Source organism: Vanellus vanellus, assembly GCF_965231255.1.
Source record: "Vanellus vanellus genome assembly, chromosome: 1".
NCBI classification, from domain to species: Eukaryota; Metazoa; Chordata; class Aves; order Charadriiformes; family Charadriidae; genus Vanellus; species Vanellus vanellus.
The window spans coordinates 89664152-89687456 of NC_138905.1; the positions used below are offsets into that span (position 1 = coordinate 89664152).

At 36.6% G+C, this 23305-nt stretch overlaps 1 protein-coding gene across 1 annotated transcript in view; it reads left to right on the forward strand.

Annotated features, from left to right (window-relative positions):
* SPAG17 (sperm associated antigen 17) overlaps positions 1-23305 on the forward strand; it is a gene marked incomplete at its 5' end in the record, with an annotated part of 116281 nt that overhangs the window by 45343 nt on the left and 47633 nt on the right. The window contains 11 exons of the mRNA XM_082485761.1: positions 423-573; positions 2208-2438; positions 4790-4878; positions 5549-5665; positions 7185-7339; positions 11887-12081; positions 13715-13805; positions 15154-15390; positions 16598-16709; positions 17221-17349; positions 19438-19551. Of these exons, the coding sequence (XP_082341887.1) occupies positions 423-573; positions 2208-2438; positions 4790-4878; positions 5549-5665; positions 7185-7339; positions 11887-12081; positions 13715-13805; positions 15154-15390; positions 16598-16709; positions 17221-17349; positions 19438-19551 (1621 nt within the window). The remainder of the gene's footprint in view (positions 1-422; positions 574-2207; positions 2439-4789; positions 4879-5548; positions 5666-7184; positions 7340-11886; positions 12082-13714; positions 13806-15153; positions 15391-16597; positions 16710-17220; positions 17350-19437; positions 19552-23305) is intronic.

Genomic DNA, 23305 nt, shown 5'->3' on the forward strand with positions numbered 1-23305 from the left:
ATATATAGGGATGCTGCTGTCACAGGCTGATCAATGAGTTTACAGACTTCAGTACAACGAGAAGTAGCACAGACCATCTGAAAGATATGTGGGAGGTACCTGCTGCCTATCCTGAATGATCAATACATATTTCTGTATTCCATAATTTTTTAGTCTAGCTAGCACAAGCAAATATCTTCTAACAAGTGTCTGTTATTATGCTGTCTGTTATTCTCTTATGTATCTCATTTTTTCTGCCTAAAATGTCTGACACCATGATTCAAAAACATACTGTGAGCACATGCTCAAGTTTAAGTTTACGTCCAACTGACTTAAGCCCATGCTTATGTCTTTTGCTATAAAAAGACTTCTTTATGCAAACGTAATTTTTAGAAATCCACTGGTGTGCAAGTTTAACTGTTGTACTTTGGGTTTTGTTCCAGGTCCAGGAGAACTTAAATCCAGAAAAGATTGAACGTGAAATGATGGATAAACTGCCTCTTGCAGAACTTATCCATTTCACCCTTTCTTCAACTGAAAACAACACTAAACGCTTGGCCAGAGTTCATGAGCTCATGCATTATTGTACCAGTGGTAAAGTGATTTTCTTTGTCATTGATATAACTTCTGTCTTTTTCTTCTGGTTGATGATCCTATTAAATAGCAGGAATTTGGGGACAAGTTTTTTCAGCTGTCTAAAACCTTTGCAGCATTTCCCATTTTCAAACCTTAGCCTCCTATACAAGTTAGGGTTAACTTTAGACATCAGTTTCATGGTTAATGGGGACAGCTATACAAGTATTAAATACTGCATGAGTAAGAGCTGGAAGTATGGTAGAACTCATTTATTTATTTATGTTCACAAACATACAAACACTTGCTAAATCTGAGGAAAAAAAATGGTTTTATAAATTGCTATTTTGATCCTAGGGGATAGAATGCATTTTGGGAGACACTGAAGTAAATTGTATGTTTGCTTACCAACACCCTTTTGGTGGAGGAGCACGTGTATCTTAGGTAGAAGATTGTTATTGGACAGTAAATAGTTTTCAGAATTTATTCTGTGTAAGCTGTTGGTGTTAATAATGAAATAGCTTCTCTATCAAACCAAGAATACATTCACTTCTTCAACCATAATCCCTTCTGCTGTTACCTTTTCTTGGGGTGTGCATACCACCATGATGTACACTGTGAAACAATCCCAGAGATTACAGAAATACCTTTAGGTAGTTTCAAAAGTTTACTCTAGACTACTAAGAAATATAAACATCCAAATCCCTTTGGTTACATTTATGCCATCATATAAGGCACAGGATTTGAAGGTACTTTCCCAGCTATTCAGTCCCGTAATCCCTTGTGTTGGATTAATTTACACTCGCTGCATTGTTTCTAGTTGTTGGTATGTTCATTTTGGACACTAAGCTATTAAGGTATTCTGTATTGCTGTGTCATTCCAGCTGACGGGTATGAAATTTGATGGTCTTCACTGGACCATACGATACTGCCAAACTCTCCCAACTGTTAACTTAGCTAGGAATGTCTTCACTTCTATCAAGAAGGTGATTGATTTGAACAGGAGATGAGATATCCAACATTTTCAAGATGCGTGACATGCTTGGGTGTTTAACTACTGTAAAGAGAAAACATTTAAAACTGAACACACTGTTGTATAATTTGGGCACTACACTACTTGTCCTGAAGTTCAGTCCTCATGATTATCATTGTTATATAGACACAGATGCTTACAACCATAAATGGGATTTATTATTGCCTTTGCACCTTGCATACTTCTGTGCTTAAAATTCTGTCTGGAGAGGAAAAAACATTTGATAATTGGTTTGAAAAGCTACAGATAATAAGAAAGTGTATGATAACGGAAGCCTTTTCATGAACTGAAAATAGCTAGTTGTTAACCGGTTTGATAAATTCTATTCCGTATTTTAAAATCAGCGTAATTTACATAAAGTTAATGACCCAGGAGGTATTCAGATGTATGAAGCACTTCATTTAATTTGGACTAATAATTAGGTGTATCATTTTGCAGTTTAGAAGCATTCAACTTCGAATGCAGTGTAAAATGTGGCTCACATAATTTGATCCAATACCATTAAGGAAATTGTTGTTGGCTTTTGCAGAGTTGCCAAGAACAATACACTTACATAGTCTTCTATTTATCTTCTGCTGAGCCATAAGGACATTTTCAGTTAATGATCATAATTCTTTTATAGAACTTCTGACTTGGGCTGAAGTAGAAAGAGCCTTCAGAGTGTTTACTTTTGAAAGCCTGAGGCTGACTAGGCTGAGTGACTCTGGTCTCCTGGAGAGCTCTGGATCTGTGGTTGGAGGTGATTCTGAATTGTCTTATATCCCTTGGGATAATCCAGCCAGGTTTGCAAGACAGCTGAGACAACTCTTCCTTGTGGAAAAGAAGCTTAGTGGGAAATCTCCAAGAGGCTCTGGTAAAAATCTTTCTGTTTACATTACTCCTGAAAAATTTGAATCGACTATTTATTTTACTATATCATTTACTATTGCATGGCTGTGATTTTTCATCCTTGTACAAATTACTGAATTTTCAAGTATTGTATAGTCTGTACATTGAGTATCTATGTAGGAATACTAGATAAAGACATAAGCTAGCTATTTTGTATGACAACAGTAACAGTTTATTTAAGCAACTCTTAAAAGCAATATCTGTAGAAAAGTATGTACTAGAAAACTGTTCTGCGGTCATGACATCAAATATATTTTATAGACATAAAATACTGAAGACATGCTTAAATACCTTTCTGAATACAGGCTCTTGTGAGTTGTGGTGGCAGCCGAGTCTTTACAAAGTCAGTAGCAACCACAGGGTGAAATCAAAAGTGATGCATGAGGTTAATTAGATGATTACTAGTGAATGAGTATTAGGAAATGCAAAGTATGTATAACTTAACATGAGGACTCTAGGAGGTGATATAAAAAGCTGAAAATTAAAAAAAGATATGCTGTACGTTGTAATTACACATGCATACATTCCTTTTCCTTTTACATTTTTTTCTTCCACACTTCCTTCGTCTTTCACATACAGGTTAATCCAGTGTAGAGTTTTGGCATTCAAAACTTTGGGCCTAATTCAGAAGTAACAGGGAAAGAGGAACATATCTATTAGGTGTTAAAGAAAGTGAGACCAATGAAAAGAAATCAGAATAAGGCTAACATGGGAGAACTGATGTCAAAAGGTAGAAGTTTAAACATCCAGTTTTCATAGTCACATCAATCTCTCTCTGTATTTGGCCAGAAATAGGTGAAAACCCTCAAGTTAAACTCGTAAAGAATGTCTGACCTATGTTTCAACTTCCTCAGCTTCTCTTACTTCATTTCCAGTCTGTGTAATTAGTATATCTTTAGGACGTTACGATGTGGCACTTGAGCCGTTATAATTATCTCATTCATATTAGAATGGGAACATTTTAGAGAGCAGGAACAGAGATGGAGAAGACCTCTTGTAGACAATGCAGAGTGAATTTTCTGAAAGCTCTACATTTTCTCCTTCAGATTCTAACATAATGAAAAGTTGTTGGCCTGATTGAAGGAGCAGTGTTGGACAAGAAGCAATATTAAAACCAAGTGATTATTTTTCTGGGATGCAAGAAGAGTAGAAATTAGGTCAGCTTAGGCGATTCTACCCTTAGATTCATGATGTTGCCTGTGCTTTCCTAATATAGATGTCTAGGCAACCAGCTAGGATCCTTTCCTAGAAGGCTGGAGCAGACAAAAATCAATCCTGCTTATCTGCCTCTCTTCTGAATTTTGGGAACCTTTTTTGAGTGTTAGTTTATTTTACTTTTATACTAGTCACAATACTAAATATTGCAGTTCCAAACATAGCAGCCAACATTTAAACACTTCTGCAGCACAAAAGCAAATACCAGGAAGAGAAAACATTTGCTTTCAGATTTCTTAAATCTTCTAAAGGCAGTCAATAAACAGGTCTAATTTCCTAGAGGAGCAGAGCCTAAAGATACATGTCTGGAGGCTGAGCTGGTTATAAGCCACTTATGAACAAACACTTTCTCGAGTATTTTCTCCCAGGAAGAATATTTTTTTTGTACATGTGAATATTGGTCAAATATTAGTGATCTCTGCCCTAACTCGGGGAATAAAGAATTTTATGAAAAGGAAATTATTTCCAAAAATTATGAGAATAAAGTTAAATTCTACATGTGATCCTGTTCATATCAGGTACCCATTGTAACAATGGAATGACTGATCAGATCCTCAGCAGAAATAATATTCTGTCAGTAGCTTATAGAACTCTATACATCCAATGAATTTAAAGGTTAAAATTTGCATTTTTCAAAATATGTGAAAATACAAACCCAATTGATTTTGCCTTCATTTTTATGTCATCTGTGCAAAGGAATGCTTGTTATTGTCTCTCAGGTAGTACACAGAATAGCAGTTCTTTGTGTATGAATCTGGATGACATTTCTTTAATGGTTTTGACCAGGCAAGGCCAGCATAGGACAGATAAAGAGGATTAATTGAGTGGGTCTTGTAAAGTGGTTTGGTGTTTTTTGGTTTCTTTTTGTTTCTTTTTTTTATTTAACTGTCTGGCACTTGTTCTCCCTGGATTTTGAAGTGCTCTTTTAGGAAAGAAGTATATCAGAGCTGATCACGTATTTATAGTACGAGTGTCATAAAAGAAAACTTCAACTTGATGGCAATCTCATCAGGGAGGCTAAGGAAATTGCATCACTCCGACCTTAGTTTTTAGGGCTGAAATTTCTGGAACCCTTCTTAAAATTCTGGTTTCAATTTCCAGGACATACAGAAACAAATGGCAAAGATGGAAGAGATGGTCTCGCTGATCCTGGTTTGAACAAAGAATTGCATCTTCTTATTTCTGATATGGCAAGTGTTAGGAATGGAATAAACTGTGCTCTATAACATGAGACAACAGAAGATACTGTTCAGTGCCAGGAGATGTTACTGGGGATTCCTTTTCAATGCTGAATGCAAATGTTAATTTTGTGATGTCTGGCAAATAGGGCTATAACTTTTAAGCACTATGAAATCACTTTCTTCAAATTCTAAGGTGATGGGTTTTGGTGAGGCTACTAACAACAATTCTTTGCTCATTTCACTGAATACCAGGGGTCAAATACTAGCATGAGAGTTTGAGAGAACTTGCCAAACTGTGTCACACTAATAGACTGTATAGTTTGGCATCGTCAGAAACACCTGCCTGTTATACAGCTCTGGATAAATATAGCAATTTTAAAATTACTTCATAGGACATGTTTAAATATTCATAATTACTTACAGAACTCAAAAACGTATAACCTAATAATAAAAATATTTAGATTATGTTTTTCTTAAAAAAGCCAAGACCAAAAACCTTTTGGGAGTAATTGTGTTTTTTGTTAAATAGTGCCATACGGGTCTACACATGTGCAGCATTATGCAATTAACTGTGATGCAACATGGGATGCTGTCTGTTAAGTCAACAAGATTACAGTTAATTTAATACAACTGACAGTGAAATGTTGATATTCATTATTTTGTTTTGGTGTATTTTGAGGTGAGTCTGGAAAATTATGGCCTAGGACCAAACTTAGAAGAAATAAAAAAGACACAGAGACGTTGTTTGACAGACTGGAGTTTTGCTGAGCATTTTCAACCCCATATTCTTCCTCAGGTATCTGTGAACTGACAGTCTTATACATACAGTCTCCTCTCGGAATGCTTTACAAAGAATTAATAGTGGAGTACGGGGTATTTCCTTGCTAGATAATTGATTCCGTTTTATCCCTTTCACTTTTTTACCAAAACCGATTGTTCTTTAGCTGCTTTTCAGTTTCTGGTGTGAAATTTAGTTTATAGTGAGTTTCTATTTCCTAGTTTTGCCAACTGCGGCTGTCCTTTTTGGTAGTGAGTCTTTTAGCTAAACGTGTGATGGAGACAAAATAATCTGACCCTTAGGGGTGATCCTCCCTGGCTCTTATGGGACTCGCTAGTGCAGTGTATGTGAAAGCATTAGTTGCAAATATCTGTGCAGTATATGTTTTATGGGCAAACAGAAAATTTTATTGCAATGGTACTTCACCCTTTCAGGGCTACAAGCTTCATTTATAGAAATATTGCACGCTAAAGACTAAAACTTATCTTGCAGAAAGACAGAACCACAAACATGAAAGCTAAGTTCAAGTGTAGATGGCTTAACTTGGTAGGCATTCTCTTGGAAGGAGTGGATTATTAGTTCCTGTGATGCCTTGAGCTGCAATTCTTATTTGCTCCTGACACATGCTATATATGGATGAAGGAAAGGCTGCTTGGACTTTTTCAGCACCACTTTAGCATCACAACTTAAAAGTCTGGTCATACATTTCGGTACATCGGGAATTCCTTCTTATGCAACATAAATAGCTAATACTAACTGAACTGTCAGTAATTAGTGAATCTAGTCAAAAGATACTGATGGAAAATAACTACAACAGAAAATAACATTTTGTAAGAATATTTCTTTATACTTCATGTCACATCTGAACGTAATTCTTACACCAGCTGATATTGAAGTTTTAATTTTTAAAGGGAATATTTGTTGATAGGGGGTTATTTCAGTTTTATTTCAGTTGCATAGTTCTGTAAAAATAAGTTTAAAAGAAGGCTTTCTTCTAGCTGTAACTATAAAATAAGTTTCAGCCTGCAAACAATGAAAACATTGAAAATGATGGGGCAGTACAGAACCGAGTGGAATAATGTAGAACACAGTAAACCTCAGAGATGTGCAGATTATAGTACAGCAAATTAATACCAAGTAAACTTAATTGAGCTAAAAAAAGTAAATTTGTTTTATTTTTACCTTGTATATGACAGTTCTGCTTTTATTTGCTATTTATTTATTTAAATACTTTATTATCTGAATTTTTAAGTATTTATTAAATAAATTTATTTGTTTATTATTAGCCAAACTTTTTAATTCATAGTCAGTCTCAGAAGAGGAAGCATAACAACTGCCCCTTCTCAATATGAATAGCGTTGGAGTTTCAGTTTCCACCTGCCTGAACACTTCAGATTGCTGGAATCCAAGTGCTTTGCATACATCATGTAGGAGAGTGAAGTTCTGAAGCACCTTTTGCTGAAAGCTGTACTGTGTAGTATCTGTACATATGCTGCTGTCTACAGGGAGGATGTACTTTTTTTTCTTTCCTTTTCAGGTTCTTCATACTGCATCCCAAGAATATAGATGTATTGATTCCTTTTATTGTACCCAAGATAACTCTTTGCTAATGGTTTTTCACAATCCTATGAATCAGTATCGTTTGTGCCAAGAGACTTGGGATATTGCATTGCACTCTAATGTGGGATTCAGGTAATTGATTTTATTTTCCATGTCTCATTCAGAGTCATTTTCAATTAAAGCCTGCATGGCTATGCCTGGAGTAAAGCTTTGAAATTAAAAGATAGCATGATGTAACACATGTATGAGAAAGCAAGTCGCACAGGTGGAAAACAGTGCTATATCAAAAGAATTCTGTTGAGACAAAGCTTTTCCAAGTGAGGAGAACCATGCAGTAACTGTATGTGACTCCTTATCACGAACTATAAAAATATGTATAATGCACACATACACACAAAGTCATATTAGGGATATCCTAATCAAGAAAATTATGTTGAGGACACTTCAGGTGAGGGAGGTTAAAAAGAAAATTCTGTCTAAGAATTTAATTATCAGGTTTTTCAACTATGTATACATAAATTGGGCAAGTGTCACTGGGAAAATTTCTCTAGAAAGGCTAGAAGTCCTTTATTAATACTATAATATTTTTTTCACAGAATACCATATTCTTCTTAATTCCTTGTCACTATCTGCTTATCAGTTAGAGGTATGCAAGTGGTTGATTTGTCCACTATTAGAGCTTTTGTCAGTGGACTTATTAGTTTTGGAATACAATTTTGCACTGAAACAGCAATATAAATGACATTTATCCAGCTGCTATTGCAAATAATTGTACGAAAATAGAATATGTCTCCATGTACTGTTATGTAAAGAAGCTACAATGCCATGGAGAGACAGCTGAGCTATCTTTAACCATGTGACTCTTGTGTTCTATGGATTAATTAGATTTTATTTACCAAATAGAATTTCAAGCAAATTACCCAAGGGACAAACACCCCCCCACACACCCCAATTTGTCTGCAGGCATCCCTTTCTAAGTACAGTGCCTCATTTATCAGAATATGGGAATCTCTTAATAGCAAATTTTGTTGGTACCTATATATATGAATAGGGATTGAGTGCTAAATAGGCAAAGTGTGCCTTCCAGAACACATTATTTTGTATTGTATTTCATATCTTTGCTCTCAGTCAAGGAGCTCTGTGTGAGTCCATCTCAGCTTTCCAGGCACTTGGACTTGAATTATTTGCCATGAGAAGAGGCTGTTGTGATTAGCAATGACTAGGACCAGAGCCAGAAGAGATTTACCAGCAGTAACACAAAGTTCCTTGGAGAAAATGCTGGCTGTTTGTGATTGTTGGGCAAACTCACTAAACATCTGGTCAATCGATTTTTTTGCATGTATATAACAGCTGAAATTTTCTCCAAAAGATAGTGAAAGATGTTGTGTTCAGGTAAACCTGTGTCTTGCATTCAGAGAGACCCAGGCAGAGGGTCAGTGGTCTCAAAGTCTGTTACACAAAAGTCTATTGGAGCCCAGAGCTGTTTACTTTCCCAGCTATTCTTATTCTTCTTTGGGGCACTGGACATTAAGGGCCTGATTGAAGTTGCTTAAACATAAACACGCGGTGCCAGTTTAGGTGCCTGGTGTATCTGAGATGTCTGCACAGGGCTGACACATGACATGAGACCCATAGTCTTTGGGAACAGATACTGGAGACCAGGTCACATACCCTAGTACATCTAACATGTCACTCGGTGTTTACATACGCTGAGTAACACCTCATCCCAATGGCATATTGGTTTTTTGTTGTCCATAGGAGCGGATAGTGAGGAACCGGACCTCCTCAGGAAGCATTTCTCCTTGAAAGAACAACTCTTCATCTATGGAATCCTAGGACAGTTTGGCCGGTCACCTTGAAAGGGCATTGAAATAGTAGATTCAAGGCAAATTGAGAAATGGGAAGTGCTTTTGATACAAAACAAAAGCAGCTAATTTTGCATCCAAAGAAGGAATGAAGCAGGTTCTGTGGTAGATGCATTATAATTCAGTTGAGGGTGGAATATGCTATATGCTTCCTTCTTCTTACTCTTCCACATACACTGGAAACAAGACTTAGATATTAAAGATAGCTTCTGCTTGGGGCATGCCGTCTTTGTTCAGTGACGCTTTGTAGGGTTCCTTTTCAAAGCAGCAAGGAGTCCCTAAAGGAACTGGCATGAAAGCTAGCAATAAGCTTTGTCTTTGCTCTTCTTTCATAGAAATACGTCACTGGTATTATTTTAGGAGAGCTATGGGCTTTCATTTGCTTCTGTTATGTGGCATCTATACCTGCCTTTTCTCTGCAAAATAATCAGCACATTTTCTGACCTTATTCAACCTTTTTGCTAAAGATAATTTCAATTTCCAGACAAAGTATCATAAATATTTGCTAGCATATGTTTCCAGGCAACATAACACTTCTGTGGAAGACAGTCTTTAAATACCTGGAGTGCTTGAAGCTGTTGCCTACATTAGCTTCCAGATCCTGCTGAGTTGCTAGAAACAGGCACAACCCCTACTCATTAATTAAGCAGTGATATTACTAGTTTTTACCTTTGTATGAAATAGCTGGCTCCTGCTGAGTTTAGTAACAATTTATTGATTTTCCTCTTATTCAAATTACTATTGTTCTAATTTTTGAGAGCCACACTTTTACCACAGGAGAGTTACAAATACAGAACAGATGCTGTGCTTGACTGTTTCTCTGTTGGGAGTTCTCTGCCTCTGTTTACTTGTTACTTCTTTATTGTGACACCTTATAGACCACAGAACCACTTTGTAGGGTTGTTCCGTACTTGCTGTCTGGAATATACTTCTGTTACTTGCTAATCAGGTGGTTACAGTGGGTCCTTTTACAGCAAATTCTCATGCAAGGGGGGAAATTAAATTTCTTCTGTTGCAGCAGCTGTTGCTCCTGGAGATCCCAGTTACCCTTCCTTCTTCTCTATGGATATCAGGTCTCATAGTTCATGTAGAACACCCAAAAATTCAGGAATTGTGCTATTCAAAGGGTAGGCAGCAGGAGGCTACATCTGAAATCCAATGGATGCTATTGACTAAGGGGATCCAAAGGCATGGGCACATGTATCTGCAGTGATATGTGCGTATAAAGCATTTCAACTCTGGTTAGGATAAGTGGCTACTCTATCAGGAAGCCAAATGAATTCAGACATTATCAGAACTATTCTTTTCTCAAAGTTAATCTTAATGACATTTGTTTACTGTTTCATAGTAAACACATTACACAAGTTACTGGAAAAGAATAATCCTTTCTCAGAAATGATTCTGAGTCAGACATTGGCAGTAGTGACATCAGAATACATATTAATAGAATGTGTATTTTTGACTTTGAATGACTGTTTCATTGCCCTAAAATATTTTCCACGCTATTAATCTCTTTTTTATTTATAACATATATTCATCTTCAAGTTATTCCAGTACTGGCAACTTTAGGTTCCAGCCTGGTTTTGCCTTTTGTTTTCAACACCTTTGTTTTTATAGCTTCTACATACGCTTTTCTTCAGATGCAAGCAGAGTCACCTTGCCCCTACTGAGTTTATGATCAACAGTTTCTCCATCCAGGTTTCCCAAAGCAGGCTCCACCTACGTTGCAGGAGCTGTGAGAGACTTGTGTATCTTTAAGCTTTACATGAACTGTATACATCTCCGGTCTGTGTAGATAGCCTACTTATTAGTTCTCTTGGACATACAATGTAATGCTGTGATAAGAACTTTAAAACTGTCATGAGGTCAGAAATTGGTTGTGCCACCTACATGTTCACAACCAAACACTGTGATGCATGCAGAACTTTTGAATAAAATTGAACCATCATGAACTTACAAATGCAAAACATTATGAAGACGACAACTGAATCTCATGCATTCTTTAAAAGCCCCTTTTAGTTTTGTACACATGAAGAATTTTACTTTAGAGAATTACGGTAGCACTCCAAACAAGGGGTTGAGTGGCAACTGCATGTAAGACTTGAGGGTTCATCCTACCTTGGAAACAGTTGTTCACAATGAACTATTTTAGCAGTCATTTCGGACACCTTTGGAAGATAAGACAATGCAACGACTGATACTAGCTCTGGATAGGTTTGTCATTCAGTGCTCACTTCAACTGTTAATTGTGAATATTCTTAATTTACACCAGGCTACTGTGCACTGATTCTCTAATCTGCATGTGGATGACAATTTCCAGGTACCTTTCTTGTCACATGGATGAAGAAGAGCTATGAATTAAATAGAATAACACCTCCTGAGTTGCTGAACAAACAAATGAAGTGTATTCTAAAAGACAATATAAATCAAGAGCAACCAAGAAAATAAGTTATCCTGGTGGTAAAACAATGAGGAGGAGAATTAGTCTCAACCTTTCTTAAACTGAATGTCTCTGTTTTCTGACTTTCTGGATTTTCCTTGAGGGTGGGCATTCTTTGGAAGACAAGTTTCTAATATCTCTGCAGAAGGGAGGACCAAAATCCCAAATGTAAGATATATTAAGCAAATACCAGGCAGGCAAAAATGCGGGCTCCTCTAAAAACTGAGCGAAAACCTGTCAAACACAAGCCTTCTCTCAAAGGTTATAGAATAATATTTATATAAGAAACTGAGAAGCCAAGTGATCTTGTTTGACCTGAAATCATATTAGTGAAAACTGTGTTATGATAAATAGAGGAATGTTGTGCTTTTCAGGAGCTATCTTGAGCTGGTGGCCAACTCAATTGAAGACTGGGTAAAAGAGGAAGAAGCCAAATACCAGGAAGAGAAGGAGAAAATGGCTAAGGAAATAGAGTCTCTTAAACTGAAGGAAGCCATTGCAGAAGGACCTTTTGTATTGTCTTCATGTGCTGCCAAAAAAACTGGCCTCGCTAAGAAAGCCAAAAGTGGGTATCTTTTTGTTTTATCCTAGAAAATTCATTTTTCATGTTGAGCGCTGAGACCCAAAGTTGCTCAGAACAGAATTGCATCTATTTTTTCATTGGATAACCTCGTTTTGTCATCTGTGTAGACATAAATATGTTTTGAAATTAATTAAATACACAAAGTATTCTGTATCATCCTCTGACCTTTAATGTCAATTTACAATAGCTGTGTTTATTTAATGGAATTACTTTAAGGATTGCATACAAATATGAATCTGTTTAGATGAGTGAACATATTAAGAGAGGAGGAGTAGTTTAATTTGGCAACACAGTTCAGGAAAACTCATTTTTAAAATGGCAGAATAAAGGCTGGAAGTCAGAAGCTGTGGGCTAAAAGCTAAAACTGGAAACTGGTATTGACTAGACTGCAAAGCAAACTTTAATTACAAGCAACATTTTGGATAATGAAAATTGTAAGCAGTTCATACAGTAACTGTTGAGCAAGCAGCAAAATCTGAAAACCCCTTTTAACAAAAGAGTCTATTTGTGTATTTAAATGGCATTAACAATGATTGGTTGATATTTAGCCTTTGCTTTGTTCACCTTCTTTGAGAATGCACTTTGAAACCTTCTAGTACTAGCAATTAGCATTTACAAAAATAGGAAAGTTATTCCTCAACCCTATTAACACATCTGATTACAGTTTGGAAACTGAGAGGACAGTTATGTCTTTTAAATCATAATTTGTAGCTATCTAGCTGTCACAGGAGCTAGATTGAGTCTTGCCCATCTGGTGCCTCATAACAGATATGATTCATAGAAAAGTTCACTTACTGAAAGAAGATAATCACCTCTAGCTGGGACGTGCAGATGGGCAACATTGTCTTTAGGTGATTTCAGTTTCACTGGCACTGCTGTAACCTATGCTGCAATTTTTACTTTTTAATACAAAGTATTTAAATAATTTAAGTAGAAGTTTCTGATAGTGTACTTTAGATTATCTTTTCTAGCAGGTAAATATTGGGTATCCAAGCATGGTCTAAAACCACACACCTGGAGAGGTACTCTTTTTGTGAGTCACAGGTGCTATAAAGCCCTAATAGTAAACAGGGGATATGGTAAGTGTTGCTTTAGTGAAGGTTTGAAGGATCAGACAGCATTTATTCACCTTTTTGACTTGAAAGGTTGTAATATCTATGGTTCTGGTATTGAGCTTGTTCTGGCATTTGGTGAGCTGGTTAAAGGACTGGATTTGAATTTTGGAATTCAGTGGTAGTAGCAAAAATAATAAATACTGCTTATTGTTTATTCAGCATTGCTCATCTGCATTAAAAATAAACCAACTTGTTGCAGGAGCAAAGCCTTCAATAGCAAGAAGCAAAGAGTCATTCTTTAAATACAGCGATATATTGTTTAGCATATTTGGTCCCCAGTTATGACAATCAAGTAATACTAGTTGTCAGTTAAGTTTCTTCTAAGCTGAACAGTCTTTCTATTTTATATCCAAAAATATTTAACATTTTCTTTATTCTACTTTTATATTTTTACAATTTACAGTATATATTTTTTGTTTACTTACACTTCTTTTATTTTTCCATTTTTTAAAATCATTGTTTTCATATATGTATAACCTCATTTATTTCATTTCTCAAAGGCAGCACATCAGGACCTGAGAGCATAACGGAGAATATTCCAGAATCTCAACCAAACAATGAAAAAAGTCCTTTTATCAGAGAAGGCTCTCTAAAGGTGAGGCAAAAATATGTATGTTTTTGAAATTGACTAAATAACACTTCTTTCCCAGGAAGGTAAGCTTTCATTCTTATGTAGACTTGACTCAATCTTCTTGGAGCTGTTGCTCTTGGCTATTTTTTGTGTACTTTATTGCTTGTTTTCTTTAATATATTCCGTATTGATTCAGTTATGTTATGTTATTTTCTTAAGGTAAGACTGTTTGGAGTTAGAATAGATATTCCAAAACCAATTCATAATTGGAGTACTAGGAAATAAGAGTTATGGATGATAGCCTACTTCTTATTGAAATTTTCTGGTTATAAAGCTATGAAAACATAAGATCCAGATTTGTGGAAGTACTTATGTACCCAGCTCCTACTTTCACTGTCAATATGTCTTTGAAATTAAGGAATATAAAAATGGTACCTCAGAGTTCCCTTATGAAAGAGAATCCCATTTTATCGATGTAGACCATAGTCATGCACTACAGATGAAATGACTTCTCTAGGTTCACATAGTAAGTTTCTGGCTGAGGTAGGAGTTATGCACACATAAAATTAGCGTGTTACACGTCTTAGCATTGGCACTGTCCGTTACTCTGCACAAAAGTAGCTTAACTGATGTTGTACTCCCCTGCTTTTCTGAACTCCTCACACCTGTAGTATGTCTCATCTTTCCTATAGTGTGTAATACTCTGCACCTGAAGTACTGATAGTGGAACGTAGATATGAAATGGTGTTAACCAATCCCTGGGTGCTCACCTTGAGTTGGCACGGCTCAGGTTAGGCTAATGCCTAACTTGTAACTGTGAATGCTTGCCATTTCTTCCACAGAAATGCTTGTGCTTTGGTATGCTCAGAATATAAAATGCTGCAAAGCCCTAAATACTCTGGATAATCTTGGATGTCTCTTGTTGTCTTCCTGATACAAGTTGGTAATTCTGCCACTGATACCTCCTTCCTTTTTCTATGAAAGAATAAAATAATTTTATCTCACAGTTGCATTTTGGAATAAACTAATACCGGTGATGCATTCTGATTTGGTGATAAACATTTTGGAAAAGTGCACAACAAAATAATTCTTTTATGACTGAATGTGCAGGATTCAAATAATTATCGGACACATCTTCTGTGGTCAAGAATCACTGGTCCTGTGGATTGAATGAGTCAGTAATTTTATGCAAAATGTAATGTGTAATATCATAAAACTGTAGACACTTTTGGAAAGCCTGAGTGACTTTGAGTGTCTTAGAACATTGATTCAGTTGAGTTTTTTTAGTTGTGCTCTCTTCAGCATGCCCATATGAAATATCTTGTAATACAAAGATAACCACAGTCATTTGAATTCCTGACATTTAATGTAGGCTTGGAAGGAGGAACAGGACCGATTACTGGAGGAAGAACAACTTAAGGAAGAAAAAAAAGGAAAAAAAGAAAATTTGGGAGGTAAAAAAAAAGGACAGGAGATAATAATACATGAAGAAAGTAAAGGTTCCAACAAGAAATCTTCCAAAGAGAAGTTTAAAGATGAGCCAGCAAAAGCCCCTGACCTTGAGGAGGATCCCAGCATCCCAGAACAACATTCTGAGAAAGTTTATAAGGTGAGGAGTCATATTGCATCATGTTAGGAAAGTGCTAATTATTTATATAGAGATTCAAGATTACAGCAAAGCTATTATCTATTGTGAAAATGGAGTTCAGGGCAAATTAAGCCTAACTAGATCTTGTTGAACTCCATCATTTTAGCAGCAGATCTTTTCCTAGAAGTTTTGGAAAGAAGTTTCTGATGTTTAAGATTATCCTACACCTGACTATTTAATTAAATTGGATGGGTTTTAGTGTATATGATATGAACACAAAAATAAGTTGATCATGGTTTTGTGCCCATGGAAAATATAATTAAGGGATGAATTTTGCCTAAAATGTGATTTTCATGGGAAAGAATAGGAAAGGGGAACATAAAGACTTGTTCAAACTCCCATACTTGGGGCATGCTAGACCTAGTTGAAGTTTTGGCTGTCCACATTGGAAATCAAGTAAAAGGAGTTCACTGTTTCTTCCATTTCCTGTTTCAAAATTCATATTCTTGGAGTACCCTAATAAAGGTATTCTGCTTGTTAAACTAACAGGGGGTGTTTCTTACAGAGGAAACTCTTCACTAGTTGTGTCCAAACAGTTTTTAGACAGTTCACGCTGCTTTATATTTGCAGAGTCTAAGCCTTGCATCCAAAACTTGCATACATCAATATATTTTAGTCTAAACTTGCTTGAATACAGACTTCAAAGTTAGATATAGGTAACATTTCAGTCTGAACTTACTTGAGTACACTCACCTAATTTTTGCCAGTTTGTGACTCTTTGGAAGGCACAGCAATTTCAGAATGAGATTTACAGTGTCTGAATTCCAAAATCTAGAGGGTGTAAAGCTGAATATTTACTTGCCTTTTATCTGATTGCATGACATTGTACTTCCTCTCTTTGTTCTTGGCCAGAATTTTAATTTCCTTCCCATTATATGTCAAACCACCAGTCTACTTGCTTCTCTTCTGTTTCTGTGATGGGTCCATACCACTGAAGGACCAGATTCTGCTCTCATGTGTAACAAGTTACTTCACTTAGTAACTGAGAAATTATTTGGATATGAGACTAACATGCTATGAATTTGCTGCAGTTGTTATTACATTAGTTAGGTATCTAAGCAAAAAAAGTTGAGCAGAACAGTGGGATCCTGAGGACCTGTCCTTCATTTGCCTTTTTCATAGCTTCCGCCCTTCTCTATTACTTGTAATCTAAAATTTGTTTTTCCAGTTTCTTGGCTACGATACAGGGGAGGATCTCATTCAAGTATCAGGAACCAATCAATACCTTTTCCCATCTGATGGAGGACAGATTCAAGTAGAGAAGATAGAGTTTATAAAAGGTGATTCTTTAATTCTTTATGTTTTGCTTTGACTCAGTTACTAACTGATGGCATAGTTTCTTAATCCATAAATGCTTTTTCATGTCTCATTTAAAGATGTTGTGAGAATACCATGTAGTTCCATATTAGCCTCTATTACTACTAATGTTTACATTTTCCTGTAGTATGTTGACAATTGATAGGTATATAAAGTACCAGAAAATCAGAAATGAAGAAAAATCAGTTAATATTTATCTGTTCAATGGCAATCAATGCATGATATTCAAAGAATGCATGTTTCAGTAATTTGTCTAGTCAAACGCAGTGTATCTAAGCAACAGGGTTATTCTGCAGCCTCTCAGTTCTAATTGTCAGGAGGTTTTTGAATATTTAGTCTAAACTCAGCTAGCCTTAATTTTGTCTTGTTGGTCTACTACTAAGCAATTCGGTCCACTCAGTTGCAGGGTTTTTTTGGGTGCAGGGCAGTTCTGAAGCCTGGTGGTAGCAGTAATAGTATTCTGTTGCTTTGCAGGTCTAACTTTAGTAAAGGTGAAAGTGATAAAAGACAACCACAATTTCTTCATTCATATCACAGACCCTGAGAAAAACTTACAAGAAATCGAAGTGCAAGAAATTAATGAAGAACAGAAAATTAGATCAGGTTAGTGGATTGACACCACTGATATAAAGAATTAATAGTTTGACATATTTAGTAATTGGATGCATACCTTATAAAATACCAGAAAATAAGTTCCTACTAATGGCCGAAGGTAAATAAGATCGGTGTTCTGTAAATAGAAGTAAAAATCCAGTTGGCCAACTTAAGCACCCTGTAGAGAGATCTTACCGAGATGTAGAAGCACAGTACAGGACAACAGGGGCAAACCAGTCTCTTTTGCAAAGCAAGGAAATCAATAAAAAAAGTCACCATTCCTTAAGAAAATAATTTTCTTCTTTAGTGGAGGACTCCTTCAGATTTTAATTTGGCCTGGGAAAGCCTAAGAAGGCGCAAACTGAATCATGTCGATTGTGACCAGGAAAAATGCCCTTGAGGGCGAATATTTCCCCCTTTGAACTGGAACTCTTTTTGTGGGCCAGATGACCATAATGCCTCCTCTTCAAGGTCTTTGCTGTGGAAACAGATCTTTCTCAAGTTCAGCCACTTTACTGCTGGTTGACATATGACGTGACATATGACGTGACATATGACGTGACATATGACGTGACATATGACGTGACATATGACGTGACATATGACGTGACATATGACGTGACATATGACGTGACATATGACGTGACATATGACGTGACATGACTTGGAAAGCATTGAATCCAAATCCTTTCTGAACCCAGGTGACCATGTTTCAAAGAAGGTGGCCTGTCTGTAACAATTTGTATATATGTTTGCCAAAAGTACTATGGAATTGCTGTCACTGAATTGAAGAGTGTTGGAAAAGTATAACTTTTGGTAGGTGTGTTAGCTCTTTTAACCTTCATCAGTGTTAGCATCCTGCTCTTGCTCCTTTCCTTGGCTTCACCTGTCCCCAGTGATGTAATTGTGGGTTGTCTGAATAGAAAATTTCATCCCTTCCATAGATGAGATGTTTCTTGTCTGCCCTTCTGAAAGTAGTCCTGTATCATTCTGGTGTCTGCCAAATGGTACTTTTAATCACCAGTGTGCTAGCACCTGAGGCAAGTTGTATTCACTTGGCATGAGTGAGAGGCCTTCCTCCTCAGTAAACAGGAATACCTTATAGAAAGGCAGTAGGGAAGAGAAGAACCAATCCACTCTGATACTTGGCAGTGTCTGAATGGTACAATGGTAAGCTTTTAATGCAGTCAAAATGGCAAAACAGCATCCTGCAGGTGGTAGTCACCAATGAACATTGCAATGACAGAGTAAATAGGAGCAGACGAGGTCTTAGCAGTGTGCCTTCTTCATGAAAGAACTGGGATGTGGTTAGGTGTTGGGTGCCTGCCTTAACCTTCTTTTGTAGTCTTTTCTGCTGCTCCTCACAATTTTAAGAAGCTGTTCCCCATTTTGGAAATCCCAAGGATTTCTTATTACCAGCAGAACATTTCTTTAAGGCAGTAGGAGTTGAACTACACTCAAGGTAGGTTCCAGCGTCACTTTCTCAGAAGTGTTACCTTGCATAGTTCCTGTGGTTTTCAAGGATGACATACTCATCACACGATGTGTTCTCCTGCACCTCTAAGTGAGCTTGTCTTCTGAACCACTTTCACAAATGTCAGATGCATCTTCAGATCTAACTTCTCAACTTTTTCTCCTTTCTTTTATTTTCTCCTTAAGGTACGGTGCCCATGACAGTACCTGAGAGACAGTGTATTTTATTAGTGCATAGGTCACATGTGATAGAAATGAGCAGTTTAGCATTCTTCTAAGCCAAGTAGGGAACAGGAACAAGGATCCTTGACTCCAGAACTAGGTTCTTTTGCTGTTTCAATTCACAAAGTCTTTTCAGTAGTTGTTGCTATTGAACCTTTTTTTACAAGCCTAGCTAATTAGAATGCCATTTCTAGATGAAAAATCACAGTTATATTGCACAAAACTGACTGTTATATACTATCCTATGAATGGAATGATAAAGTTTTCCCTGTCCTATATTAATGTATTTTACAGGTTACTCATCCATGTTGAAGTGCCACTGTTCACACCAGTCATTGCTTTTCAGGTCAGGTGGTTCTGGTATGTGTTGCTATCTTTAAAATTCATTCTAATTTTTTTAAGGAAAATTGAAAAATCAAAAGAAAGCTGTGAGCAAGTTTGGATCTTTTTCAGCCACCTTAGAAAATGGAATCCAGCTGTCCCTGAGCTATTACGGACCTACAGGGAAGACAGCAGGTAAAGTAAGCAAATAGAAGAGGATATTTGAGAACCATAGCGGGAACTTTTTTTTTCTTTTTTTTTTTTTTTTCTTCATACGCTCCTTAACCCAATAATTTGTTGCATGCAATTCTGCCTTTCTCAGCAGCTGTTACTACATGGTGGGGAATTTTCAGCAATGCTCAAGATGAGATTACATTGTCAAGAATATTCTGTGATTCAAATTTCAAATTGTAGGGAGGTCTCCATGCTTTTTTACTTACTGTGAAAACAGAGCAGTGCAAGGAGAAACTTGCAAGAATTGTTATTAAGTAGCCCAGAAAAATCAGCCAATTAATTTGAGCCAAAGAAAATGTGATTTGCTGAGGAGTCTTCTTGACTTTCCAAGAAATAATATTTTTGTAAACTTATATAGGTGACTATGGAACTTTCATTCTGTGTTAGGAGTTGGACTTTAGGTTACAGTTGTGCAGATATAATGAGGGATTTCTCTCAGCCGTTCAACAAACACATTCACCAACTGGAAGCAATTGCTTCACAAAACCACAGTGAAAATAGCGTCTGCTTTTACCAAGACCTTTTTGTTTCCATTACATTTGAAAGGCCACTGAAACCATCAAAAGGATAAAAGTGAAACTCTCCTCTGATCAGAAAATAATCCCAGCATTTTTCAGCTCTTAAAATATGAAAACATTTAATTGAATGCATCTTTGTGTGGACTGTGGTAAACTATTCACTATACACTCAGTCTCTGTTATTCAAATACATTTTACAAATTAATTGCTAAAAAAGGAAATTTTAAACCTGGGCAAGGAGAGCATCCACAGTGTAGTGGACGGTGAAGACTCATATTTTGGCATAAAAGAATGTCTAAATAAACACCTACATGTCAGCTGTGATATTCAGACTTTTTCACGTGTACTATAAGCATCCTGTTCTATATTAGAATAATCCTATGTTGAGCTTTAGTGCAGCACTGCTGACTGGCATTCTTTCATTGTTTGCAGTTTTTCTACAATCGCTTGCTTGTGGCCAGTTCCCCTTATGGCCATTTGCATCATAAGTGCTCAGAAAAATTCTGACCAGAAATATTCTGGCTTAGACTATTCTCATATGCTATCCATCCCTGATGTAGAACAGTATGCCGTGTAATCCGCAGTTTATCTGTACTGATTGGTTAAATTGTCTGAAAATTACTTTTTCCCTGCATTACTGAAAAAAAAATTTCTGGAACCTCTCTAATTATCATTTTTCTTATTGTTTTTCTCATTTTTCTTACTGTTTTTCTCATTTTATCTCTTCCCTCTTCCTTTTAGGGAAGCCAAGATGACAAAAGGCCTCATGCTGTTTGCCAGCTTTATCCATCTTTTTTATTCCTTGGTTAAATGTTAGTAGTTAAGTTTTGAATTATTATTTGTTTTCTCTAGCATGACCAAAATCTAACTTCAGACTGCCTTACAACCAGACTTAGAAGTAAGCTCCTCATCACTTTGTGAATACGGCACTGCTTTCTCCTCTGGGTATTATAGAACCTTTGCACCTGCGCTTTGTGCCTTGATGAAATCATGAGAGTACAACTCCAAGTGCTAGAGATCTGTATGTGTGTGCAAGAGGAAGAAAACCTTCCTTAATCTGACAGTCCTCTGGAATTTCACCCCTCTCTCAAGATTTCTAAAGGCACTTTCCCTCAGTCCCAACAATCCACTCTTTCTCATTGTTACCCTCAGACACTGTGTTCTCATTTTTCAGGGCAAGCAAAGTGGTAGGTGAAATTTCTTAAAGGGTCAAGAGCCTATAAAAGCTTCTATTCCTAAATTCAGCACTCAGAAAGTAGTGTCATCTGAAACTGAGCATGCTCCACTTCACAGTGTGGGTAACTGGGAAGGATAGCTACCCTCACGATATATAAGAACTTGCTTATATGCAGTTTGCAGTGTTCATATGGATATTTTTACTCACCTGACAAGATGGATTACAGTCCCTAATGATTTCATTGGACAGTTGCCTCAGAATCCTTCATTCTGTCTGTGCTGCTTCTTTGTGGAGCACTAGCCCTGTGAAAGTTTTAGTCAGCTGTTTCTTCTCACCATGCACCTGGAGATGAGTAATACTTGTTTATTCCATGGCCATGCTGTGTAATAAATGTGTATCAGAACGGACCCTATGGAGAATTTTAAAGTTTCCTATTTTATACAATTAGCTGAGAATTTCTCTAGTATATTACAAATAAAACAGATTTGTTCGCATTTCTTCAGACTTCCAATAAGCTGTAAAAGCCACGCATACATTTCAGTACATGAAAGCAGAGCCACCTAACAAGGTATCAGATTCTCATGCATCCGGCATGCCTCAACTAATGAAAATGGGGATTTCAAAAATCTTTGTGGTGATCTAAGTTTCCCTTTCAGCTAAAAGTCATGGATGTATGCAGATATCTGTGCATTTCCCTAATGCTGGCACCAAGACAAAAACTGAGATTGAAGGCTTAAAAACTGAGGTGGAAGGCTTTTCATCCGTGGACTCCTAGATAGGACTTTATCACCAGACACTCTAATAGTTTCTTCTAACCTTAGATTCTTAAATTTTGGTTCACCTTTGCAGTTTCCATAAATCCAGAATCATCGATAAGGCAAATGAATACGCAGGGAGCCTTTCTAATAGTTTAGAACTTTATTTTTAAGGTGACCTCTGCATTTTCTTATCTGCAGAGCTAAAACCCTCTATACCAAAACCTTTCTGGAAACAGTCGACATAGTAGCACTTAGGCCTACCTTTTATCTTTTTCAGCCAAAAATATACCGACACTTTATCCATATTACAGAAAACGCTATAATCTCACACCAGAATGGTTCCACTAGCATGCTTCCAGATGCATTTCTTTCCTTCTTTGAATGTGATCTGGCTTGCAATTTGTCAATGAGTTATTTAACTGTTCTTTGCCTGATGTGTCAGTTTTCACATTAAATAATATTGTTCATTGGAAGAAGCAGAATTACAATGTAATTTCACAAAAAAAAAGAAGTATTTTTGGAAGTCTTCCTAAAGACATTGTTGAAATGACTGACTGGTTAAACTTCATACTTTGTAGAAACTACTATGCAAATCAAGCTTGCTTCATTTATTTAAAAAAGGTTTTCAAAAGATGGTTTCTGAGGTCATCATATTTTGCTCACTGTTGTTTTGAGTTCTTATCTATATGTGTGTGGTTAGGATGTGGATAATAAGTTGCTCCATCTAGGGTAACAATTTCTCCAAACCAAACAATAATTCAGTTGCTCACATCGGATGGGAAGCAAGGTGCTTCATGGGGTTTAGGTTTGGGTCTTAGGCTGCCTTCAAGCAAGAGTAGATGATTTAAAAAAAAATCTTTAAAAAAGGCATTAAGGTTAGAGCCTCTGGGGTTTTCTGATGACAAAGAAGTGTCAGTTCATTGAAACAAAAATGTTTTACAGAAAATCTTAGTTTGTATTAATTTTATTTCCAAGAAGGCAACATCATTACTTCCGGTCAACATATTTGCAGGCTGCCCTAATTCGTGGCATTTAAGAATTGGGAGAGTCTTAGCAAGTCTAGATCATCAGAATCTTTCTGAATTATAGCAAAATAGAGCTATGTAGTGCAAAACTGCTAGGGCCAGTCCATGCTGGATCAGCCCATCATAAAGCATAACAACAGTGATCATTTCCTAGATACTAGGCTCAAAATGTCTCAACCTATCTGGGTATTCTGGAGGTTAAAGAGAATTTTAAAAATTGTATTTACTATTTTTGAG